This window comes from Panthera tigris, chromosome B4 (genome assembly GCF_018350195.1).
Source record: "Panthera tigris isolate Pti1 chromosome B4, P.tigris_Pti1_mat1.1, whole genome shotgun sequence".
In the NCBI taxonomy this organism is placed as follows: Eukaryota; Metazoa; Chordata; class Mammalia; order Carnivora; family Felidae; genus Panthera; species Panthera tigris.
Window position 1 is genome coordinate 133,677,757 of NC_056666.1, and position 24,905 is coordinate 133,702,661.

General features: G+C 50.5%; 2 protein-coding genes and 1 long non-coding RNA gene across 6 annotated transcripts in view; 2 read left to right on the forward strand and 1 right to left on the reverse strand.

Moving 5' to 3' along the window:
* Positions 1–7,396, forward strand: part of MEI1 (meiotic double-stranded break formation protein 1) — a 78,983-nt gene extending 71,587 nt beyond the window's left edge. For all 3 annotated transcript variants that reach the window (XM_042993387.1, XM_042993389.1, XM_042993388.1), the window contains 5 exons: positions 3,987–4,068; positions 4,535–4,641; positions 5,944–6,075; positions 6,265–6,374; positions 7,204–7,396. In XM_042993387.1, coding sequence (XP_042849321.1) covers positions 3,987–4,068; positions 4,535–4,641; positions 5,944–6,075; positions 6,265–6,374; positions 7,204–7,249 — 477 coding nt within the window. In that variant the 3' untranslated portion in view covers positions 7,250–7,396. The remainder of the gene's footprint in view (positions 1–3,986; positions 4,069–4,534; positions 4,642–5,943; positions 6,076–6,264; positions 6,375–7,203) is intronic.
* Positions 3,101–8,465, reverse strand: LOC122240481. The gene is made up of 3 exons (XR_006220271.1): positions 7,396–8,465; positions 7,046–7,290; positions 3,101–3,291 (listed from the first exon to the last, which is right to left on the reverse strand). It is a non-coding gene; the product is annotated as an uncharacterized LOC122240481 (long non-coding RNA).
* Positions 8,466–8,615: 150 nt separating this feature from the next.
* Positions 8,616–23,554, forward strand: CCDC134 (coiled-coil domain containing 134). Of its 2 annotated transcripts, none has more exons than XM_007079463.3 (7): positions 8,616–9,046; positions 10,548–10,666; positions 11,538–11,659; positions 11,846–11,930; positions 14,205–14,386; positions 14,680–14,751; positions 22,922–23,554. In XM_007079463.3, exons 2-7 carry the CDS (start codon positions 10,564–10,566, stop codon positions 23,045–23,047), a joined length of 690 nt encoding a protein of 229 aa, XP_007079525.1. In that variant the 5' UTR covers positions 8,616–9,046; positions 10,548–10,563; the 3' UTR covers positions 23,048–23,554. The 2 variants fall into 2 exon arrangements, with proteins under 2 accessions (XP_007079525.1, XP_007079524.1); XM_007079462.3 differs by having other exon boundaries at positions 8,616–8,722.
* Positions 23,555–24,905: the final 1,351 nt, after the last annotated feature.

Sequence of the window (24,905 nt, forward strand, 5' to 3'; positions counted from 1 at the left end):
TCTCTGGTCCAAAGCAGCCATGCAACATCAGCACCAACGATTGAGTGCTGGGCAGAGTGTGCAGTCTTCAGCTGTCTGAGCCGAGGTAGCTCAGTGCAGTGCTGTGGAAGGTGCACTGGCCAGAATCATAGAGATCTGCATCATAGTCCCTGACCCGCTCCTAACTCTGAAGGAGTTTAGCAAGTCAATTCCTCTTACTGATCCTTGATTTCTCTATCTGCAAAATGTAAGGAGTCTTTCAGCATTAAGCAATTTGGGCCTATGAGAATAGCCTCCATTCCCCCAGGAATGGAGCACAGCCCAGAAAAGCGTTGGTTGTAGTGAGGATGGAGGCGGTGTTCAGGGTTCACCATGCTGGGTCACGTGGGGCAAAGAGAGCAGGTTAATAGCAGTGGGGGGGAGGGCTGTGTACTGGAGGACTTGCATGGCATTGGAGTAGGGAGAAGCCAGGGCAAACTTCCCTTTTTAGTTCTCAGAGGAGCCACAGGACTATAAATCTCTGTCTCCAGAGAATACGTACAGTACGTTTGTTTTGGGTTTCTTTGGAGATGGAGACCTTGGCCAGCAGGTGGAGCTGCAGGAAGACAGGAGGGGGCCCTTTCTTGTGGCCAGGACTAACAATAGAGCAGGCCACCTTGGGAGGAATAAGAGTGTCTTGTGGCTGGGGATCTCCAAGCAGAAACCCAGCAAGAACTCCTGGATTCCAATCCAATTGCTACATCCCTGGGGAGAGTTGGGGAGAGGTAAGGCTGTGTCTGAGCAGGGAAGAAACAATTATCCTTGTGCTTAGACTTGGCTTTGTGATTAGGGTTGGAGTAGAATGTTGTTACCAGATTGGAAATCAGTGAGCTGGTTAGTTTTACAAGATGTGAGGCTTTGACCTCAGGTATCATTCCTACAAGAGCAGAGGTATATGTCAGGTTAGGGTTCTAGGAGAGTAGGAGGTGGGGAGGAAGGAGAGAAGACATTTATCAAGTGCCTACTCCACACAAACACTTGACCTACATTATTTATTTATTTAAAAATTTTTTATGTTTATTTATTTTTGAGGCAGAGAGAGAGAGCGTGAGCAGGGGAGGGGCAGAGAGAGAGAGGGAGACACAGAATCTGAAGCAGGCTCCAGGCTCTGAGCTGTCACCACAGAGCCCAATGTGGGGCTTGAACTCAGAACCATGATATCACAACATGAGCTGAAGTCAGACACTTAACTGACTGAGCCACCCAAGTGCCCTGACATATGTTATTTATTCATCACAACTCCTCTGTAAGGTAGAAATTATCATCTCCGTTTTATAGACAAGGAAACAGAATCCCAGAGATGTTAAGTAACCTGCCTAAGTTCACACACTTTTAGGTCAGGATTTAAACCTAAGTCCTTTTCGGGGCTCCTGGGTGGCTCGGTTAAGCGGCCGATTTCGGCTCAGGTCATGATCTCGCGGTCCGTGAGTTCGAGCCCCGCGTCGGGCTCTGTGCTGACCGCTCAGAGCCTGGAGCCTGTTTCAGATTCTGTGTCTGTCTGTCTCTGACCCTCCCCCGTTCATGCTCTGTCTCTCTCTGTCTCAGAAATAAATAAACGTTAAAAAAAAAATTTTTAAACCTAAGTCCTTTTGTTTACAAAATCCATGTTCTTTCAGTGTCCCGAGAAGTGCATCTTGTGAACAGGGGTCATTGTTACCAGAGTGGTAGTACCTGGCATTCCTAATGCCCAGTGGTCCCAGCTCCTCATCCAGGTGGTGCTTGCTGGGTTTCTAAGGTAATATGGAGACAGAGTCAGAGAGTGGCACTGGGGCCATAGCTCTTTGCCAGGTGGGGAAACCAAGGCATGCTGGCTCATGTGTGTGCCTGGGAAGAGGCTGGAAGTGCCCACTGGTTAAGAGTTAAGTTTCGGTTGGAGAAGGAGAAAGGGCACAAGGCCCAGGGTTTGGTTCTAGATCTGCCACCTACTGATATATGCAGGTGTCCTCAGGTCAAGTATTTTCTCTCTGGGCCTCATTTTCTCAGCTGTAAAATGAGGTAAGTGGATAGCTCAAACACTTCAAGCTGTGTTCCTTACAGGACTTAGGAGTTCTGTGTAGAAAACCCAGGGGTTTTTAAAGGGAGGGCGTATTTCTCCTGTTATGCGTTTCATGAGGATGTTCTCACCCTTTATTGAGTGTGTACTCTGTGGCAAGCATTGGCTGAGCACTCTGTATCCATTTCTCCTTCAACCCTCTCAGCAACTCAGATAATTTTAAAATTCCCATTCAGCAAGAGTAAGTGACTTTAGCCAGGGTCACATAGATGGTAAGTGACTAAGCAAAGATGCAAACCCAAGTCTGTCCTATGTTCTTAACCATCACATTGCTGCCTTTGAAAGAACAGTATGAAAACAGCATAGCTTTGTTTGTTTTTACATTTAAAAAAATCATTTTTTATAACTTACATGCAATAAAATTCATTGATTTTAAGTGTACAAATGAGTTTTGACAAAAATATAGTTTCATAAACACTACCACAGTCATGATATAGAACATTTCCATCACCCTAGAAAGTTCTCTGGTGCCCCTTGGTAGTTAATCTCTTCTCATCCCTGTCCCTCAGTACATACTGATCAGCTGTCACTATAGTTTTGCCATTTCTAGAATTCCTAGAAGTGAAATCATACAATATGTGGTCTTGTGTGTCTAGCTTCTGTCACTTAGCTTAATGCTTTTGAACTTCATTCATATTGGTGTGTGTGTCAGTACTTCATTTCTTTTTACTGGTGAGTAGTCATCCATTATATGGCCATACCACAGCTATTTACCTATTAACCTATTGATTTGGGACTTCCAGATTTTTGACTGTTATGCATACAGTTGTTCTTCATATGGAAGTACAAGTCTTTGTGTGGACATATGGTTTTATTTCTCTTATATAGGAGTGGAATTGCTGGGTCAAATGAGGTATTTGTTCTCTAATGTGTGTAACAAGTTATCACAAACTTAATGGCTTAACACCACACCGTTTATCACCTCACAGTTTTCTATATCAGAAGTCTGAGTGGGTTTGAGCAAGTTCTTTGCTTAGAGTCTCACAAGGCTGAAATCAAGGTGTTGGCCAGACTGGGTGCTTACCTCGGGAATCTGGGAAGAATCCACTTCTTCTGCAGGGGCCTCTTCTAGCTCTTTGCCCGCATTCTTTCTCACTGGGCCCCTCTATCTTCAAAGCAGCAATGCGTGCTGAGTCCTTCTCACATCTCCAGGCTCTCTGGTTCTTCTGCCACCAGCCAGAGAAAATGGTTTTTCAAGGCCCCAACAATCTCATTTTGCCCTATAATGTAACATAATCACAGGAATAACATCTGGGAGCAAAGGTCATGGGACCATCTTAAAATTCCGCCTAGCACATATGGTAAGTACATATTTACTTTATAAGAAACCATCAAATTGTTTTCCAAATGGTTGCATCGTTTACTTTCCCACCAGAACTATATGAGAGTTCTAGTTGCTCTACATTCTAACCCACATGGTATCGTCAGTCTTTTTAATTTTAGCTGTTGGTGGGTGTGTAGTGGTAGTTTTCATTTGCATTTCCCTAATGACTGATGACAATGAGATCTTTTGGCATGCTTATTAGAGCATAAAATTTTGTTTGATGAAAAGTTCTGCTTTAAAAAAGGGTTGAAACTTACTGGCGTAGATAAACTGTGAGGTTCTTACAGAGTCTGTAATCTATGAATCTCTTAATGGGGCCCAGGGCTTATCTCCTTTTCTGAAACAGCCTCTTGAATGTAGGTAGAACATAGGTGAATCATCAGTATAAGCACTGTGCTCTGCTCTGTGTGTGTGTTAGACATGAAACCAACGAACATTCCTTGATTATCTACAGGGCTACAATCCCATATCTGAAATTCTGAAATCCAAATTATTCTGAAAACCAGATGTTTTTTTCTTGATTGACACCAAAACTCATTGGTAGCAAAACCTGACATTAACTTCTGTGGGGTTTTGTTTGTTTGTTTGCAGAAGGACCCTCTGTTGTCCTATGCCTGTGTTGCCTGCCTGGAAGCCTTGCTTGATTACCTGCATGCCCGGAGCCCAGACATCGGTAGAAACCCTCCCTATTTCCTGATGTTCTCATAGGGGCAGCCAGCCCCTGCCACCCTCCTGTCCCAGACTTCCAACCTCTGTTCTTTGACTCACACTCATTTTGTTTAATTCTTTTCATAATACTACAAGGGCATTGCCATGCCCATTATACAGATGAGGACATTGTAGTTCAGAGAGATCAAGGAACCTGCCCAACCAAGGTCAAAAGCTCTTAAATGGCAGAGCCCTTCCTATGCCTGCTTCCCACAATAGTGGGATATGTGGTTTCCCTGGGCCAGGTAGCATAGGTGGATAGAAGCCCAGGGAAGAAAGAAACTTCCTGCGTTCAGGTCAGTTTGTCCAATGCCCTGCCTCTAGCTGGGCAACCCCTGTTTGAGCCAATCAGAGAAAGTCCTCTTCAGCAATGCTCCATGGTCTATGGAAAAGTAGCAGTAACAGCCTAGAGTGACTGGTGTTTCCTGTAGCATTCCATGTGGTCTCCCAGCCCTGGAATCGGTTTTTGCTGTTTACCCTCCTGGATGCTGGAGAGAGTTCCTTCCTCAGACCTGAGATCTTGAGGCTCATGACCCTGGTAAGTACTTAATGGATGGTCTTGTGGTCTGAAGAATGTGATGAGCTGGGTGGTCCTGAGGAGACCAGGTAGAAGGGTAGAAGGTAGAGGGGCTGGGTGGGTCTTCACCCTACAAGAGGCCTGCTCAGAGAATTCCTCTAAACACCCACATCTTCTCACCCCAAAAGACCCAGATACTCCTAATTTATTTGCATATGAATCATGAATCATTGGCTGGGGCCTACCTGCCGCACCCAGATCCTATGCTAGGGACCAAAGGTGTTACTGAGCCAAATGCTCTGCCCTTTAAGGGTCTCTCAGTCCTGAGAAGGAGATAGACAGGAAACTAATAGTTAAAACATGACGTTATTAGTGGCAGAGTAGAAGATATGCTAAGAACCTAGCTTGTGGTAAGTGCCCACTGAATAAACAACAAAGCAGTGAGCCTGTGAATGATAGTAATGCAGATCAATCAATAAATCAGTGGTTGGTGTGGGAACACAGAGAAGAGTACAGTTGACCCTTGAATAATGTGGGGGTTATGTTGGTCCCTGAGCAGTTGGAAATCCGAATATAACTTTTGACTCCCCCAAAACTAGCTACTAATAGCCCACTGTTGACTGGAAGCCTTACTGATAACATAAACAGTCAGTAAACACATATTTTGTATGTTATATGTACTGAATACCGTATTCTTACAATAAACTAGAAAAAGAAAATGCTATTAAGAAAATCATAAGTACAGTACAGTATTTATCGAAAATAATCTGTGTATAAGTGGACCCATGCATTTCACTCTCGTGTGGTGTAAGGGTCCACTGTAATTATTTCTGCCAGAGCTGGGAGGGAGAGGTGAGTAAGAGTGTAGTAAGCACTCAATTAATGCCTGTATTTCTTTAATAAAATGAAAGAACATTCAGCAGGAAGGTAACATTTTAGCTGAGGCTTGAAGGATTATTAGGCAAAGAGGAGGAAAAGTATTCCAAGTAGTGAAGTGAAAATAGCAGGGGTACGAGCACCTGGCAGTGTGTTTGGGTAACCACCATAGTCCATTTTGACCGTGAGTGTGAGGTACAAGGCCAAGGGGTGAGGGGAAGGGTACTGAAGAGGTCAGCAGGACCAACCCTCTCAGGGTTTCATACTCTGCCTCATTTATTCCACTTCTCCTGGACCCACCAACTCTGAGCTCCTGAAGGCAGGGTTCTGTGGGCTTCAGATATGTGCCCCCAGCCCAGTGCCAATCACAGCAGGGACACGGGAAATGTCTGTGAATGAAGGAGATACCAAATCACTGTGTGTTTGCGGCTTCTCTCCCTGGCCTAGTTTGTGCGGTTCCAGAGCAGCAGTGTCCTTTCTCGTGAGGAGGTGGGTCATGTTCTGCAAGGCGCAGCTTTGGCTGACCTCTCTACCCTGTCGAATAACACACTCCAGGCTCTGCGTGGCTTCTTCCTGCAGGTGGGTTGGAAGGGGGTGCCACGGAGCCTCTGTAAGGCTCGACCCTCCACGCCATCTTCTTTGTGGAGGATGAGCCCTCTGGCCACAGCAGCTAGAGGGAGGTCAGGAGTACAGAGGGTGGAGGGTAGAGAGGATCTGATGGAGTAGGCACTGAGAAGGCCTGTCTCCCCTGCCCTCTTCTTGCTCCAGGTCCAGAGCATGGGCCTCCTGGCTGATGAGAGCACGGCCCAGACCTTGCACGTCTCCTTGGAGGGCCTCTCCCCTAGCACCTCCTCAGCCGAGCCGCCCCTGGACATGCTGTATCCTTTCCTGCATCTGGGAGCTTGGCCTGGGCAAGGTCATCCAGGCTATGGGAGGCTGTGGCATCATGCTTCAGAGGGGTGCGCTGTCTACAGCCCTGTACTTTAAAGCATGTGGGTCAGTGAGAATAATTAATAGTGATAGCAACGACAATGACGTACTCTGTTCTAAGTTCCCACCAAGGGCCAGGCACGTTACATGTATTGTGTCTAGTCCCCACAGAAGCCAGGGATGTTAATATAGCTATAACTTAGACCAGAGAGGTTACATGACATGCCCAGGATCACACAGTAATAGCATCAGGATTTGACCCCTGTTTATCTCCAAAGCTGTATCACCAAACTCAGGAAGGAGCTAGTCCTTCCCCAAAAGCTTTGGAGAAAGTTGCCCAAACCCAGATACGGGTGCTTCCCTCAGCCCAACATGGGGGGTGCTGTGTGACTGACATGTCCCCGAGAAAGCCTGGGGCTGTGGGCAGTAACTAGAGGCCCTTTGGGGGTGGTTGTGGTGCTCCAGAGACACTTCAGTCTGTGTGTTGTTTGGTGGTACTTCCTCCCCACCCCCACTGGCTACCTCCTTGGCTTTCTTCTTTCTCCTCCTTTTTTTCTCTCCTCTTTTCTCCTCTTTCCCTTGTGCATGGAATGTTCCCTGTTGAATAGCAACTACCTACCCAGGTGTTTGGGTCCCAGTTTTAGAATCCAGCCCACTATTCTTAAGAGCTCTTCTGTTCTTGTGTGACTGTTTTTGCCCTTTTTGGGCTCTAGAAGTGTGGTTCTCCCACGGTTGGCTCCACCTTTCTGCTGTTCTCCTCTCATGTTTTGCTGCCAGTTGCCTGGGAGGGGTGGCTGTATCCCTGTCCCACATCAGAGACTGATCCTCATGACTCGAAGGCCCAGAAACGGAGAGAACTGTGACCTGGAGAAGAAAAAGTCAGGGCAGAATTGTTGGAGAAATGGATGACAATTGTAGCCGTTCACTCTATTGTTGAAGTGGAATCAGGAAATAAAATGATACACTCACATGTCTCTGTGGGCTCTCCAAAAAACACTTCACTCTCAATTTACCTTGGCTCCCTGGAGCTGATAACTCTGCCAGTAGGATAGTGGATTGCTTCGGTAAGGAATGGATGGCCTCCTCAGGGACAGTGGGTGGGATGTGTTCTGCTAACATGTAAGGAGCTCCAGCTGGATGCCTCAGTTGTACCCAGAAAATGCCACTCGCAGGCCATCCACGGGGCCAGAAGTGCAGAGAAAGTCCATGTTTGGTACCGGTGTGATCCAAGTGCTCCAAGAGGCAGCCTCACCTCACATGGAGCTGGAGAGAGGTACAGTTTTGAGGCCAGGACGCTGAGCAGGTGAAATCCTTCTCTGCCTTGCTAGCTCGGGGGAACTGTTCCAGCTCAGCCCGTCCCTGGCTAAAGGAGGTCCCTTGTTTCTTTCTGTGGGCCCTTCCCAGAGCTTGTATCTTTATCCCCACGTGTGCGGTTCTTTTAATGTCTGCTCTCCACCGTTGTGCCTGCTTCCTGTTCCCGGCTCAGCCCACCGTGCCTCTTGCCTGCCGTCCCTAATCCGGGTGCCCGTCAGTGGACAGCCCACCCTTACCCCTTCGGTTTGGCTGTGTGGACCCTGCACAAAACTGGTATGAACTCTGCCCTAATGAACTGCAGACACTGTAGGTTTCTTCTTCTTCTTTTTTTTTTAAATAAAGTTTATTTATTTTAGTAATCTCCACACCCAAAGAGGGGCTTGAACTCACAACCCTGGTATCAAAAGTCCCATGCTCCTCCCCTACTGAGCCAGCCAGGTGCCCCTACAGGCTTAAAAAAACCAAACCAAACCAAACAAAAAACACTGTTAGTCCGTGACCCACCAAACTGATCCTGCCAACTATGATTTAAAAAACACTGTCAGCTTATGAAAAGTTTCGGTCAGGGCACCTGGAAGGTCACGCGGACGGCAGGGGTCAGGGCCTCAGTCCGCTGACGCGCCCTGTAAGTCAGGCACAGACCCCACACAGACTTAACTTCCTCCAATCTGACCGTGACAGAACGCCGAACGATCGCGCCCCGGGACAAGCTTGGCGGGACCGGACTCCAGCTAACCGCGCTGAGGACCCGCGCGGGAGCCCGGCGGGGCGGGGCCGGAAGTGAAGTCAACGCAGCGGTTGTCGCGGCCCGCGCTCATTGGCCGGGAGCGGCGCGGTGGGCGGGGCGGCGCGCGGGGATCCTTGAGCGGCTGCTAGCGCCAAGTGTGGGGTTTCGCGTCTTCGGTGTTCACCCCGCGGACCCTGGAGCCGGGCTGCACGCTGACGTCCTATCCGCACTTCCCTTCCCGCACCTCCCGGCCTGGTAGGTGGGGACAGGGGTCCCGCGCAGGCAGGCTCCAGGTAGCGAGGGCAGGGCGTGGGGTAGGTGGGGACCAAGGACCCCCAAACCGGTTGCTGGGGGTAGAGAGTGAGATTCGCGGCCCCGAATGCGTCTCGTTGGAAGGACTCGTTCTCTCCTCCGGGAGCCCCACAAGGCTCGGGGCAGCAAGCCGGGTCCGCGAGCCCGCGTAGCGGTCTCAGAGCCCGCCACCGCCACGCCATCCTTGCAGAATGTGTTCAGAGTCGCATACCCAACCTGGAAGAGGTCTGGGAATGCACGGTGCGAGGAGGAGAATTGAGAGGCTGGGTAAGTGGGAATAACAGTGGAAAAAAGCAGGATCCGCCCCCACGCATTCTGCTTTTTCGGTTTTCCTTTCCCACTTCTCTCCGGCTTCAGTCATTACCGGCTGTCTGATACCCTGGCCCCAAGTTCTGCCCTAGTCCGGGTCTGGTTCCCTTGAGTCTGGAGCGTGGCGTTGGAAGGCAGGTCCTGGGTGAAGTTGGACTACTCCTTCCCATTCTTTAGGCTTCAGGTGTCCGGTCTTCGTAGGGTGGGGGCGGTTCTCTGAATGACCTCTGCCAGCTCAATAACTGAGCATCTGTCCCCTGGAGCAGGCGTCCTGATAAACCAGTGGCATCTTTGAGGTAGCCTATGCTCATTTAGACTCTTGGTTTAGCCTGGGAATAGCTGAGTGACTTTGGGCAGTCATCTGGCTTTTCTGTGCCTTGGTTTCCACATTGGTAAAACTGATCAACTGTCATCAGTGTGAGGCCTCCTCTGACCACTGTGTTTAATATTGCACCCCACCAACTCCCTCATCCTTCTGTGCTTGTTTTACAAGTTTATCGATTTTCTGTTTCCCCTACTAGGGACATAAGTACCATGAAATGCAGTAATTTTTGTCTGCCGTAGGCACTGCTGTATCCCCAGGTCTAACACAGTGCCTTGAACGTCGTACTCAAAAAATAATTAAGGAATGGTGCCTGAATAGAAATAGGTGTTACTTGTGGTGCCTGTGGTTCCAAGTGAATGAATGGCAGCCTGCTTATCCAAGATTGTGCTGCCTCCATTCCTGCCTGCATCCCTTCTTCTTTTCTTTTTTTTTTTTTAGGTTTTATTTTTAAGTAATCTCTACTCCCAATGTGGGGGTCAAACGTAAACCTTGAGATCAAGGGTCGCATACTCCACTGACTGAGCCAACCAGGTTCCCCAGCACCCCGCACCCCCCCCCCCCCGACTTCTTTTGTTCTAACGACAGAAGTCAGAGAAGGAGGGGAAACTCAGAAGTTTCACATCCCCCCTGACTGCCTGGACTTCCTTAACCAGATAACCTTCTTGGGGTCCAGGATGAGGGGTGCTGAAATGGAATGATACTGGCCAGCCCCCACTTTCCCCAGGCGTGATGCCTTACCCAGTCCTTTTTCCCTAGAGCAAGGAGGTGACTTCCTTATCTCTTTTACAGGTGAGAAAGCTGACGTTCCAGAGGCTAAGCTGTTTGCCCCAGGGCCCACAGACAGAGGCAGAGCCAGGGCTCCAGCCCAGAGCTCTAGACACCAACCCCTGTGCTCTAAGCATTCCTTTATTGCCAATATTATCTTTTCTCCTACCTCCTACCATCCCACAGTGTTTATTGTGTGTCTCGTTGGTCACAGGCCCTGGGCTGGGGATGGGGCTCCGGGGCCTCCCAAAGCTGGGTTCTTGGTATTTGGAGGCTATATCAAGTTGGGAAGTTGCTGTTCACCTGCACTCTTTATTTTATATAACCAAGCTCTGGATCTCACCTCCTCTCTCTGGGTTACTTTCCTAGCTCTAGGATCTTGGATATGGACCTTCTTCGGTTCCTGGCCTTCGTCTTTGTCATGCTATTGTCTGGGACAGGAGTTACAGGCACCCTGAGGACCTCCTTGGACCCAAGCCTAGAGATCTGTATCCTTTGGGGTTGGAGGTGGGGTTAATGAGCTGTTTCTGAGGGGTCTGTAAATAAAGTCTGTACCCACACCCCCTTGGATTCCAGAGATGGAGCAGACTCAGCCTATGGGAATAGGGGAGAAAAGGTGAGGTGCTCTAATCAAGCCTTGATCAAGTCAATTTTCTTCTGGTCCTCAGTTTTTCCACATGTTAAATGGAGAAGGCAAAACATACTTCTCAGAGCCATGAGGGCTCTGAGGATTGTACATGTGCTTTGCATCTTGTGGGTGAGACCCTGGGTGGAGACCCAGGGTGGAGGCCCTGGCATACAGGGGCTACCTACTCTGGGCCAGACCTTGGGGACACAAGAAGAATCAGGACCAGTCATCCCTGGTTTTGAGGAATTCACAGGCCTCTCACTATACTTTGTGGTTAGCCCTTTAATGAAACATGGTGGGGGAAGAGGGGCAGGGAGAAATACTGCGCTGTGGCTTTTGAACTGGGTCATGAAAGAATAGAAATTCATGGAGAAGAGTGGGGGGGGGGCATCCCAGGCAAAGTGTACAGCGGGAGCAGAGGAGTGGAGGTTCTGGGAATAGTGGATGGTTGCAGTGGATGATGGGAAGATCATGAGGAGGGGAGGTTAGGAGCTAGGTCCTGAGGGTTGTGTTCAGGGCGTTGGATGTAGACTCCTCAGTGAAATGGACAAATGATACCTTGCAGGATGCCTCTGCTTCTCAGTTTGTTTCTTCTGTGGGAGTGGGGGCAGGGGGAGCGTCTCAGCCATGGGCATCTATGGCCCTTGCAGATACTTGCTGTTCGGGAATGGGCCCTCTGGATTGGGACCACTGGATTGTCCAGGCCGGCCCCTTGACTTAATGCCACCCAGATAAGAAGATGTTTGAGGTGAAGCGGCGGGAGCAGCTCTTGGCACTGAAAAACCTGGCACAGCTGAATGATGTCCACCAGCAGTATAAGATCCTTGACGTAATGCTCAAGGGGCTCTTTAAGGTGCGTGTGGGCATGGGACAGCTCACCACCAGGTCTTTGGTCTGGGCACTGATAGATGGGTAGGAGTTCCCTGAGGGGCTGGTATTTAACGAGGGGGAACTACACAGATTTGAGATAGATTTTAAATAAATAGGGCCGTCTGTGAAGGGCTCTGCAGAGCCACTCAGTCTGGGTGGGTTCCCTCAGGTGCTGGAGGACTCGCGGACAGTGCTCATTGCTGCCGATGTGCTCCCAGATGGGCCCTTCCCCCAGGACGAGAAACTGAAGGATGGTATGATCTTCCCAGTCTTGCTCTTTCCTCCTTCCCACCACCTTGATCTTCTCTCGCTGCTCCTTTCCTCCTTTTCTCCTCACTCTTTTTCCCTCTGGAAGTATCCTCTTATGAAACCTTCCAAGTGGTCCCCTTGGGTGTATGGACACTTCATTCATATTTCTCTGGGCATTTCCAGGCTCCAGAGCCAGTTTCTGGGCCCCTGACATGGATATAGTCCTTTGTACTGTACCGTGCTTGGGGCAGGGGAAACGGGGCGGGGAGCCTCTGCCCACAGCCCCACCTCAGGGGCCCTTGCCTTTTCTATCACCCTGACCATTCTGGTAGAGAAGGCAAGCGTTGTTCCCATTTATAGGAGAAACACAGAACAGACCAATTGAAGGGACTTGCCAGTGGGGGCAGTTAACAGCGCTCTTTTCTACTGTTTTAAAGCCTCAGTCCCCTTAAATCCTTTTTGAGACAAGGTGGGGAAAACAGATAAATAAAAGAGAACGGAATGTTTCTGTGTCCCTTCATCCCCTTTTCTAAGACTTTTTCTCCAGTGGTAATTCCCTTCCCACCCCCTGTTAACTGATTATATTCTAACGATAAAACATTAGATTATACTGTCTGAGAGAGGATGGAAATAGAACTTATATATCAAATGGTGGGCACTTTATAAATATCATCTCAAATCTCCACTATAACTCTGAGGAAGGCACTGTTGCCTTCATTTTCCAGGTAAAAGAGGACAAGTGTTTTGCTCTTGCAAACCTGTAAACCAAGCTAACTCCCGAGTTCTTTGAGGTTCAAGATTGTTCTGAGGTCCAGAGGTCCCTGCTCCACTAGTCTTAGACCCAACTTGGCATGTCTTTGGAGGAGTCTGCTTTTCTCTGTGTGGGCTGGCCAGTGCTGGTGAGGCCTGCCTGGGTCTTATCTGCAGGGGTGGCTCAAACAGGGACTTCTGGCAGGGCTGGGTATATAGTTATTTTTCATGATAGTCTAGGTTGGGGGGACCTGCCGCCATGGTGGACACACTAAGTTAGTCTGAACTGATCTGTTGACCAGAGGAAGGATATTAGTGAGAAAGTTAGTGAAATTCAGATAAGGTCTGTTGATTAGTATCAACGTTAATTTCCTTATTTAGATAATTGTACAATGCTTATGTAAGATGATAACATTAGAGGAAGCCGAGTGTAGGAGTTTTATGATGCATGATGGAAGTCTAAAGTTATTTTAATATAAGAACCTCAGAAGCATTTAAAATAAAATTGGCGGGGGGGGGGCTCAGTCAGTTGAGCATCCGGCTCTTGATTTTGGTCACGATCCCAGGGTTGTGGGATTGAGCTCCATGTCAGGCTCTGCACTGAGCATGGAGCCTGCTTAAGATTCTCTCTCTCTCTCTCTCTCTCTCTCTCTCTCTCTCTCTCACACACACCCCTCCTCCCTTCCTCCTTCCCTCTCCCCCTTCTCTCCCTCCCCCCCTCCCCCCCTTCTCCCTCTCTCCTCCTCTCTCCACTTCTCTCTCCCCCTCTCTCCCTGTCTCCCCTTCTTTCTCCCCTTCTCTCTCCCCTTATCTCTCTCCTCTCTCCCCCTTTCTCCCTGTCTCCCCTTCTTTCTCCCCTTCTCTCTCCCCTTCTCTCTCTCTCCCTCTCACTCCCTCTCTCCCCATCCCCTCTCCCTTCTCTGCCCCTCTCCCCTGCTTGCACATGCTCTCTCTTTCTAAAACAAACAAACAAACAAACAAACAAACAAACAAACAAACAAAAAGATATTTAAAATAAAATTGGAAGATATTAAGAAAACCAAAACAAACCCTAATGTGTTCCCTGGTCATCCTAACAAACCTGACTCCTCACATACACTGCAGCTCTGTGTTAACACTAGGGCCTGGCTCTGGATGTTTGGAGGCCAAGTTGGGGAGGTCTGACCCAGCCAAGCCTCATGCGATACATGTCTTCATGTGCGAAATGGTACCCACCTCTCTGGTCCTTAAAACAAATGAGTTTTCTAAGCTATGAGATATAGCCACCCGAGCCTCTGTTTCCCATCTGTAAAATGGGAACAGCAGCCACATCTCCTTCTAAAGGTGGTTTTGAGGATTCAGTGTTCTGGGGGTCATAAAGCCCTTAGCATACACTACACATGTGGTCAGCCCCTATGGATAGTGGGCACAGTTCCCTTCTCTGACTAGTAGGCTTAGTGGGCTTCCATTCTCTGAAGGGTGTCTGGGGCTGGCCAGGTGGGCAGGAGAAGGGCATCTGCCTTGGCCACTCATCAGGATCCTCTTGCCAGCTTTCTCCCAAGTAGTGGAGAACACAGCCTTCTTCGGTGACGTGGTGCTGCGCTTCCCGAGGATTGTGCACCACTACTTTGACCACAATTCCAATTGGAATCTTCTCATCCGCTGGGGCATCAGCTTCTGCAACCAGTCGGGCGTCTTTGACCAAGGACCCCACTCGCCCATCCTTAGCCTGGTAAGGACTGGGGGCAGAGGAGGTTCAGGAGCCCTCTGCCTGGTGGTGCACCATGAACCTTGCATCTGCCTTCAGTTAGGCCTGAATGTCAGCCCTTGGTTGTGGTTTCTGTGATAAGCCTCAGTGCACCTTGAGATGCAGTCTCAAGGGGTTCTGTGCTGACCTGGGTCCCTAGGGGTCATCACCTGTTTCACGTCTGCCTAAGCCTTGGGCCTGAGTCCCACTGTGGAGGGAGTAGCCGCGGGTAAGGAGTCAGGAGAGGCAGAGGATGACTAACTTCTCCTCATCCGCAGATGGCCCAGGAGCTGGGGATCAGCGAGAAAGACTCTGACTTCCAGAACCCATTTAAAGCAGACCGCCCAGAGGTAAGCTGTTGGGGCCTATGGCCATGTTTGCTCTGCCTCTGCGGGGTCATGGGAAGCCAGGTCATACTGGGGATGGGACACCTGGGGTGGAGCATGAAAGCCTTTGACTTGGAACCAGACATGGCTTGAGTCTGGATCCACATACCTTTATTTGCTCATTGGTGTCTTTGGGCAAGCCACTGCCCCTGTCTTAGCTTCAGGCTCCCTGTCTTATCATGGGGTATGGACCCCGGCTGTGGGGGATAGTCAGAGCCTATGAACACACCCATCCTGATGTATAGTAGGCATCTCACATCAGGTGGCTGCTAGGCAAGGTCAGGCCGTGCTTCTCTACCCTTGAGCCTTTGAGCACTCAGCCAGGCTTCTGTCTCACGTTCCTGCATATGCTTTCAACCTAGGGGACTGAGGTGGGCTCTGAGGGCTGAAGGCTACAGGGTAGGACCACAGATGGGGACATGCAGAGTAGAAGGGAGGAGGGAATCAGGTGGCAGGGCAGTGCATCAGGGGCAGGAAAGCCTGGAGGACTGGACTTGTCAAATCATAGGCTCTCCTCTGGTGTAGGGAGGGGTGTCAGGGTCCGTGAGGGGTCTAGGATTTTAGCCTGCTACTGTTTCATGGATACTGACAGGTCAGAGGCATCAGAGTTCATTATAGCAAAAGCAATATCTGGCCTGTTGGCCTGGCCGTGTGGGTTCCCCATGTTCAAGTCATCCACAGTGACACAGAGGGGCCCAGGCAGATGCTGCACATGCAGTGGCTTTGCATGAAGGTGAGGAATAGCGAGTTTGGGATATTCACAGCCTTTGTAGTGAATAGCGGCAAACCTGCTTTTTGAGGGGCGGTCATCCTGTCACCCTTCCAGGTGGTTCTCTGCAAGCAGTCCTGACAAATAATACCCAGATACAGAGAGGTCAGGGCTTTGCTTTCTTGTTGTACCCAGTGAGAACGTGCAGGATGCTCAGGGCCGTGGTTGATTGCCTCCCCCACAGTTTACCTGTCAACCCTGTGTGTTTTGGCTTAACTTAAATTTCCACGTGAATGTGCTATTCAGTCTGATTGATCAGTAGAGGCCAGGACCAAATGTGTCCTAGACCAAATGTCTCATATTGCCATTTGATTCTCGCTACCATCAACAGGACTCTAAGCAGCAGGATGAGGCCAACCTGCAGTGTTGATCTCAGCCCCCCAGATTGCAGACTCAGCCAAGTCCTGGGTGGGCCAGTAGGCTTTTGTTGTTGTTGTTGTTGTTGTTGTTGTTGTTGTTGTTGTTGTTGAATGTTTATTTTTGAGAGAGAGGGAGAGAGAGAGAGCGTGAGCAGGGGAGGGGCAGAGAGAGAGGGAGAGACAGAATCCGAAGCAGGTTCCAGGCTCTGAGCTGTCAGCACAGAGTCCGATGCGGGGCTCAAACTCACGAACCGCGAGATCATGACCTGAGCCGAAGTCGGACGCTTAACTGACTGAGCCACCCAGGCGCCCCACCAGCAGGGTTTATATTAGACAGTCAGAATAGTCTAAGGCCAATCTGTTACCCGTGAGCACCCACACAAGAGTTTAGACCGACCTATTGATCTTTGATGTCATTGTCAACAATTACAGGGAGCAATAGATGGACCCAGAGCAGCCCTCATCCCCAGTGAAGACACATTTCATGGCCCACTGTCTCCCATCTGTCACGACATGGTTTGAGCCACTGTTATATTGTTTCTCTGAGCCCTGAGAGCAGTGTCACTATGGGATTGCAGCCTCATTTGCCCTATGTGGCATAGCCCAAGGCCACTCAGGCATCAGGAGCAGCAGATGGATTTGTATCTGTCAGATTAAAACAGGTTGTATTGGCCTTTGTGCCTGCACAGGGTCACTTAGGGAGCTGCTTTTGATGGCATCAGGCACAGCAGAGTAGTTTACTACTAACCACATCCCTGTGAGTTTTCCTTTCACAGGGCTGAGATGACACACCCAACAGCCAATCACATTATCAGCTGCAACTGCCACTTGGCTTGGACAGATCCTAGGATTGTTTGCCAAGTGGCGGTGCTAGATCGAAGAGACCAAGAGGATTAGTTGTTCCCTCCCCAGATGCTAAGATTATTGCTACAAAATCGGTGTGGCACATCCCAGGACCTAGATAGAATTCCACTTTTTCTCCAGTCCTCCTCTACTCTCACCTGGAGCTTTCTTTCATCCAGAAGGGTCAGATGTGAATGGGACAAGGGCATTTGTCATTTTCAGAGACCCATCATACCTTCCATCTTGGGCCACTGTAGGGGGACTTGGCAGGGAGCATACTTAGCCAAATGGTCATTATCCTAATGATTTCACGTCATACCATTTCAACCAGGGACTCTAGGCAGTCAAGCCAGAAATACAGAGTCCTCTGCTTCATGCCCGTCCATGGTGGCAAGTACAATGCCACATCTAGTACAATGATGTATTTAGATGGCAAAACCAGTTAACTGGGCACTATAGGCTTGATCAGCGTTTTGATTCTGGTTGGTGTCATCAGAGAATGGGCCTTATGATGGGCGTCTAAACAAGTGACCCGGACTGTTCAGTTGTCAACCATAGTTTGTTTCCATACTTCATGGCCCCAAAGAGGAATGGCTGCCTTTGATCTGCCAGTCTTCTGATATGGACAGCTAGGACGCTGACAACGGTCACTAGAAATAAGACACGCACGGTGTTAGGAATATTATCTAGGCAAGGGTGGTGGCTTTTAATTCAGATCATTGTCTGACTGGCCTTGATGGCATTATCACTGGGGCTGGATGGCTGCCACCGCCATCCAGTGTCTAGGATTCCCAAAAGCACCCCTGGATTTGATGATTCGCTAGGAAGAATCACGGGAATCAGTGTACAGTTGTGCTCATGGCTGTAGTTGATTATAGCAAAAGAATGCAAAGCGAAATCAGGAAAGGGAAAAGGCTCTTGGGGTGAAGTTTGAGGGAAACCAGGCACAAACCTCCAAGCATCCTCTCCCAATGGAAGCACCCAGGACATACTTAATTTCCACAGCAACAAGATGTGACATGTGAAAAGTTGTCCTGAGAGGAGGCCCGTTAAAGACTCAGTGCCTAGAGTTTGTATTGGGAGCTGGTCACTTAAGCTCCCTCTGCCCAGTGCATTCCATAATTCCAGAGTCCCAGGACGAAAGCAAGGGGTTCAGCATAAACTCTATTGTTTGCACAGTTTAGGCTCAGTGAGTCACTCTTATCACTTGGTGGGAGTCGTCCCAAAATCCAAGGTCCCAGACACCAGCCAAGATACAGCCCTAGAAACAGGCCTTTCAAAGGATAGCAGTCGGGCCAGCTATGTTAACTCTTTTGCACAGTACCATTAGCTCTTAATTTAGGTGAACGACCAGTGAGCCAGGCCTGAGTATTTAGGGGAACCTCTGAATCAAGAGCCCCTTTGAACCAGTGGCTTTGCTTCAGGCAGCAGAATGGGAGGTAAGGGTTTCCCTACTAGGGTTGCTGTTACCTCATCACATAACATCCCTCGAGATTGCTTGCTATAATCACAACCCTGATAAATGGCCAGTGTAAGAATAGTCAGGGCATACCCAGCAAGAATACAGAAGGACACTCAAGGCCATGGCAAATTGCCTTTCCCCGGGAGGGGCACCCACATGCTTTATTGCTGTGAGGCTGGCTCTCCTGGCCCTGCAGGTCACGAAGGCCTCTGACATGGGAGGAGGGTGAGAGCATAGACCAGAGAGAATGGGTGCTAGGATAGATTGAGTTTGGCTTTGTCACAATGTACTCTGCTTGGAAGTAACCATACCAGCAACATGCTTTCCTTACTTCTCATTGGCTAGGGATGGTCTCAAGATTTTACTCGCTTTTTAGCATCCAGCATGGACCTGTCCCACCAGCAGCCCAGGCTTGCTCAGCTCCCTTCATGCACTCTCTGTGCTAGTGAGTGTTCTGTACATAAGTACTTCTTATGTACCCAAAACTAGAGTCAACTGGTGTCAGGCTGTATGCTGGCCACTGCCCCTGTCCAGAGGGAGCTGGCCCTCTCCCTGCTCACAGTCTGTTGGGGAAGGTGGCAGGGAAACAGTCCCAATCTAGCATGATCACTGCACCAGTGGAGGAGGGAAGTGTGATGAGCTGTGGAACCCTAAGAGGGGACCTGACCCTGCTTCAGCAGGTAGGTGGTGGAGGCTCTGGGATGAGTAAGAGCTGCTGGGTGGACTGGCCTGGAGAAGACCCTCTAGGCCAAGGCACTGGCTTGCACAGAGCCTCGGAGGCATAGCACATGCATTTATTTATCATTTGGTGAGCATCTACCGAATCCCAGCTGCTAGAGAAGCAGAGTAGCCCTGCTCTCCTGGGAGTGCCATTCTAGTTGGAAGATACAGTCAATAAAAAGCATATAATAATGGGAGGTGGTGACAAGGCTATGGAGAAAAAAGCAGGGGAATGTGCTTAAGGAATCAGGGATGAAGTGGGAGTACAACTGCTATTTCGTGTGACTTAGATGCAGAAGGTCTTACTGAAAAGACCTGAACAAGGTGAGAGAGTGAGTCTTGTATCTAGAGGAAGAACATTCCATGCTGAAGGAGCTGCAGTGCACAGGCCTTGAGTTGGAAGCATATTTGGAGGGGGAAGGGGAAACGTGAGAAGAAAAGGTCAGAGTAGGCCAGATCACAAGACCCTTGGGGGTCTTCTCCAGGCCTTTGACATTTACTCTGAGACACGTGGAGAACAGGGTGATAGGCTCTGACTTCCCCCTGTAGAGGATCAACCTGGCTGTTGATCCTCTGTTGTGGAGAGTAGTCTAGGGGACCAGGGTGGGAACAAAGACACTGATGAGGAGGCGGCTGTGCTGGTCCATTTGGGAGTTAATAGTGGCTTAAACCAAAATCAGGGTGACAACTTTGAGGATGGTGAGATTCTGGTTGTTTAGAAGGTAGAGCCAATAAGATTAGCTAAGGAAGCAGATGTGACATGAGAGGGATGTAGTAAGAAGGACTAGAAGACTTTTGGCCTGCATACATGCAAGAATGGGGCTGCCATTTTGTAAAATGGGCACACTGTGGTGGGACAAGTTTGAGGCCTGGATAGGGGAATCAAGACTTTGTTTCTGGACCTGGTGAGCATCTGAATGAAGATGTCAAGGAGGCGATTGGAAATAGGACTCTAGATTTCAGGTTGAAGCTGGGACTGCCAATGTGAGTCATGCCTATGAAGGAAGGTGTGGAGAGCCGTGGCACAGGTCATGTTCCACCACCCCGGGGCAGGTAGAGTGTCAGGACAGATAGAGGGCTGCATCTGGGGACGTGCCTACTGGTAGAGGAGGGAGGATCGGGAGGAACTAGCAAAGAAGCCCCAGAATGACAGTGTGAGAGTAGAAACCCAGAGAGGATAATTTCTGAGACCCTATGAGAAAAGTGCAGCAAAGGGAGTGAGCGGCTCATAGAATCTGCTGGAAGGCCAAGTAGTGTGAGGCCTGAGAACTGGCCAGTGGGTTTAGCAAGATGGACACTGGCCATCAGAGATCATAATATAAGCTGTTTGAGTGGAGCAGTGGGGACAAAGGTTGGATTTTGAGAATGAAAGGCAAGGAAGTAGACGCAGCAAAAGCAGACTACCTTCAAAGAGCTTTCTTTCCAAAAGGAACAGACCAATGGGAACATAGCTGGACGGGGTGTGGATTCCAGGGGAAATTTTAGTCAGATGGGAGAGACTAGGCATGTTGGCATGTTGATGGGGACAGCCCATTAGGGAGGAAGAATTGATGGTGCAGGGGCAGAAGAGGTGCTGGAGCCCCATCCTGAGGAAGGAAGGCAGGGGAGAAGATCTGGCGCCTGGGGGAAGAGTCCATCTTGTCTGGAAGAACAGCTTGCCACAGAGGCGGCTGGGTTGGTGGGAGTGGAGGTGGGGGCTTGTGGAATTTTCTTCTGTTCTTGAAATAGCCAGGTCATGGTCTGTGGGGGAGGGGAGGAGGGTTGGGGGGCTAGAGAAGGTGTGCCTAGGAGAGCGGCTGAGGGAGCAGACCAGGAAGACATCCTGGATTGCCAGGCAGCATGAAGGGCCCGCTGGAGGTTAGCATCAGGAATTTAAAGTAGGCATTAGTTAGGCCTAGTGGGGAAGGGGTCTGAGAAAGGGAGAGTCAGTGTTTCTCTTCTGACCCAGCTAGGTGTGGGCCCTCCTGGTGAGGCTAAGCCAGCTGGGGTTGGAAGGCCCAGATCTTCTGACTTGCTGTACCCCAGCCAGAGCCAGAGGGTATGGGGTCCTCTGTGACCTGGGAGGTCAGCTCCTCATCCCTCCCAAGAGGATGAGAATTAACTCCTAGCAACAGGAGGCAGAGTGTGGTAGGGGGAACACTGGTCGGGGAGGTGGGAGGCCTGGGGGGCTCGTCCCAGTTGTGCCTCCCACTTGCTGTGTGACTTAAGTATATCATCTACCCTCCCTGGGCCACACTTCTCTGATTTCACCCCACCTTCCAGACTCTCATAGTTCAGCCTAACATGGCAAGTAGATTTCTGCACAAGGTAGAGCTTCTAGTTTGTTTTTAATGTCTGCCTTGATCACACATTTGTCCTAAGAACAAATAAAGCAGGCATATTTCACAGCATAGTTAACATGAGTTTGGGGTACTATTATGGTATTTCATATGCTAACATGATTCACTTGTTCATTTAAAAAATACATACCGAGTGCCCTCTATAAGCCAGGCAGGTCTTGTGCTAGGGACTCGTGAACAACACAGGATCCTCCTGTCCTCACGGAGAATGTTTTCCAGTGGGGGCGACAGGCACGAAGCGTGTGATCATGAGGGAGAAGCCCTGAGAAGGAAATGGGGGAGCCAGGCGGGATTCAGGGCAGGTCCCCCAGGATGGCGACCGCTGAGCAGGAGCTAATGTGGCAAAGGTGGCAGGGGCTGGAAAGAGCATTCTGGGCCCTCACAGCACATGCAGAGGCCTGGGGGTGGAAGGGAACAGGGAACCTGAGAGCCCAAAACAGGGAGTGTGAGGGAGGAACACAGAGGTGGGCAGAGCGGGCCTGCACATGGAGCATGTGGAATTTTATCCTGAGAATAATGCAGTCATAGAAGGGTTTAAGCAGGAGTGTGACATGGTCAGATTTGCATTTTGGAAAGAACTCACTGCAGTGAGGAGAAGGTCTTGAGAGGCACCACAGTGGGCGTGGAGAGCACTGGGAGGCTCCGAGTCATTGGGAGAGAGGCAGGGGTGGTGATGAGGGTAGCCATAGGGGAGATGGAGAGGAGGAGATGAGTTTGAGAGACACTTAGGAGTTAAAACGAGCCAGGCCTTGGCCAAGGAGGGAGAGGGGTGGGGGCCGGGGCCTCACTCTTCACGAGGACGGGGACGTTGCAAGAGGACTGGGTTTTTGCGAAGATGGAGCCATGCCAAGCTTGGGGCACATTTGGGACATCCTAGTGGCATTTAGACGTGGAGATGCAGGTATGAGGGGAAACTGACATACATACCTAACAGAAGCCATGAGTTTAGATGAGCCAGTCTGGAGAGGGCAGAGGGAGAAGAGCAAAGGCCCTGGGAATCGCAGTTGAGAAATGCGTCCACTGAAGTCCTCCTCCTCCACCCTGGCTCATTCTGGGTTCTTGTCACCTCATCAAGCACCACCATCCCCGCTCCGTGGAAGCCGTGAGCCTGGGCACCACGATCTCCTCCACCTCTTTTTCAGGGTCTGCCAGTTTGACCTCTGGCCCTCTGCTTCCCATGCACTCCTTTGCCTGGGCTTCTCTGCAGCTTGTTCACAAGCAGCAGGATGCCTGCGGTCTCTTGCTCTCACTGGTTGCCCTCTCCTCCTCAGGGGTATAGCAGCCAGGGCCCTGGGGGGGTCTGCGGTTGTCTTGGGCACTCAGTCCCCTCACCCTGAGAGAAGTCTGCTTATGGTTTCTCAAATGCCCCATGCAGGTTCACACCTTAGCACCTGTCCCTCTTCCTGGAATGTCCTTTTCTTCCCTCATCCTGTCTGCTTGGTGAGCTCCTGGTTGTTTTTCAAGACCCTCTAAGCAGTTTTCCCCAAGCTCATTGAACTATCTCGAAAGAGTCTGCGGGCTCCTTGAGGGCAGGGCCTGTGTCTAGGCGATCTTCCTGCTGCTGCAAGCCCACAGCAGCCTAGCCTCAGACAAACTCTTTGCTCCCCACAGACTAAACCAGACTGTTCTGTTTTTCTCTCAGTTCATTTCCAGCACTGACCCTTTCCAGAAGGCCCTGAGGGAGGAGGAGAAACGCAGGAAGAAAGAGGAGAAGCGGAAAGAGATGCGAAAAGGCCCCCGGATCTCGAGATCCCAGTCTGAGTTATAGCAGGAGTGGCCCAGGGCTCAAGGGGCCAGGAGGAGACCAGTCCGGAGGAAGAGGCAGAGGCATATACTGGTGGTGAGAGCCAGCTCTGTGAAAGGGGAGGTGGCCTTTGCTCAGCCCCCTGAAGCTGGCTCTGCGCCCTAACTGAAGTGACTGGGCCACAGAGGGCTGGATTTCCTTCCTGGGGCCTTCCTGGAGTGGGTGCCAAGGAGGCCTTCAGAGGATGCCATGCTGCAGATCAAACCATGTTGAGATGCTAGGGGAGGCTGGAAGGATCCTGGACTGGACCCTCCCTTTGAGTTAGGACCGCTGACCAGCCAGCTGCCACCCTTCATGAGGAGGCAGCAGAATCAGGCTCTGAGCCACTTGTGGAAGTGCCATGCCTACTGATGGCCCCACTGTGGCACTGAGCTGCTCAGCACAGGTCCCAGCCCCCTGCAGAGACACAGGAGAAGCCAGCAAGCCCTCTGGGCTAACCGAGGCTGATTTGGGCCCCTGGGAGCTGTGAGCCCTTTCACAGGGTAGGGGCCTGGAGGTGGGGGGGGGGGTGGGTACCAGAGGTCCCCACAGATGTAGAAACTACCTTAGAGGATGTTCCCACCTCATCAGGAGGAGCCCCAGGCCCTAGCAGGGCAGCGAAGCAGGGGCTTGGCTTAGGCCTTCTCTTCCCCTTCTCAGCACCATCCTTCATGAAGAAGTGTCCCGGGAGGGTGTTTAGCCAAAGACCTTAGAGCAACATGATCTCTGTCCTCTGACATCTGGGATGGTCCATGAGCAGGTGCAGGGTAGAGTCAACTTGTCCTCCAGGCAACTCTAGGAGATCCTTGGCCTGTGGGTAGGGGCTGTTGGGAGACAGGCTGTAGCTCTACAGGAGGCTGTGCTTTGTAAAGGCAGAGCTGCTGCAAGCTGGATTGGTGAGACTGAGCTCCCCATAGTAGAGACCAGTGGCTGTAGAGCAGGGAAGCTACAGGGGAATTAGGCCCTGAATGGGCAGCTACCCTGTAATAATGCCCCTCCCAGGCAGAAGAGGGAAAAGCTCTGGTGGGAATTCTACTTTAGTTTCTTTGACCTGGCCAAGCCAGGTCTGCCCCTTAAAAGAGGAGGGACACATGACCATTCCAGAACCCCCTAGTCCCCCACCACTGACAGAGCCCAAGAGAGACCTGAGTCTTGTCTCAGCCCCTCAGACTTGCCGAGTGATCCTGGCCCAGCCTGTCCCTGTCCTGTAGCTTCACTGGCAAATTTGATAATGTCTGAACCCTCCCCAGCCCTAAACTGCTTCTCTGAGGCTGGGGCCTGGTTTCTCAGTGACAGATGCCCTTCTCTCATGGTTCTTCACCATCCCATAGGTTTGCTGAGCATCCCTGTTTACACAGCCGAAGAGAAGGACCCAGTCTTCCCTATCTTCACCTCTGTCCCATCTGGCACCCCCCATCCTCCTAGGCTCTTCCTTCTACACCTTTCGCCTCTTCATCTTGGTCGATTCCTTCCTCTTCATCCTCAAAGGGGCCCAGGTTTTCCCATCTGACACCTTCAAAGAAACAGGCAGAACCACTCTGCTCTCCCCCTCTCCTTCCCTTTGATGCCGTTGCTGATTGTCGTTACTTGTTCCTGGGATTCCTCCTCAAGTCTTACTGCAGACAGAGCCCTCTCACCTCGAGGCCCAAGGGCACGTGTTTGTCCAGCTTCCTTACAGCTAGGATTCAGTCCCAGGAGCAAAGTGCCATCAACCAGATGCACCAGCCTGTGTGGGAGTTGTGCCGGTGAAGGTAGTGGCCACTGGGACTAGAGGTAGGGGGTCGGGGGTGGGGGGTTCTAGTGGCCAGACCAACACCAAGGGTGCCCAGTGGTGGCAACAGTG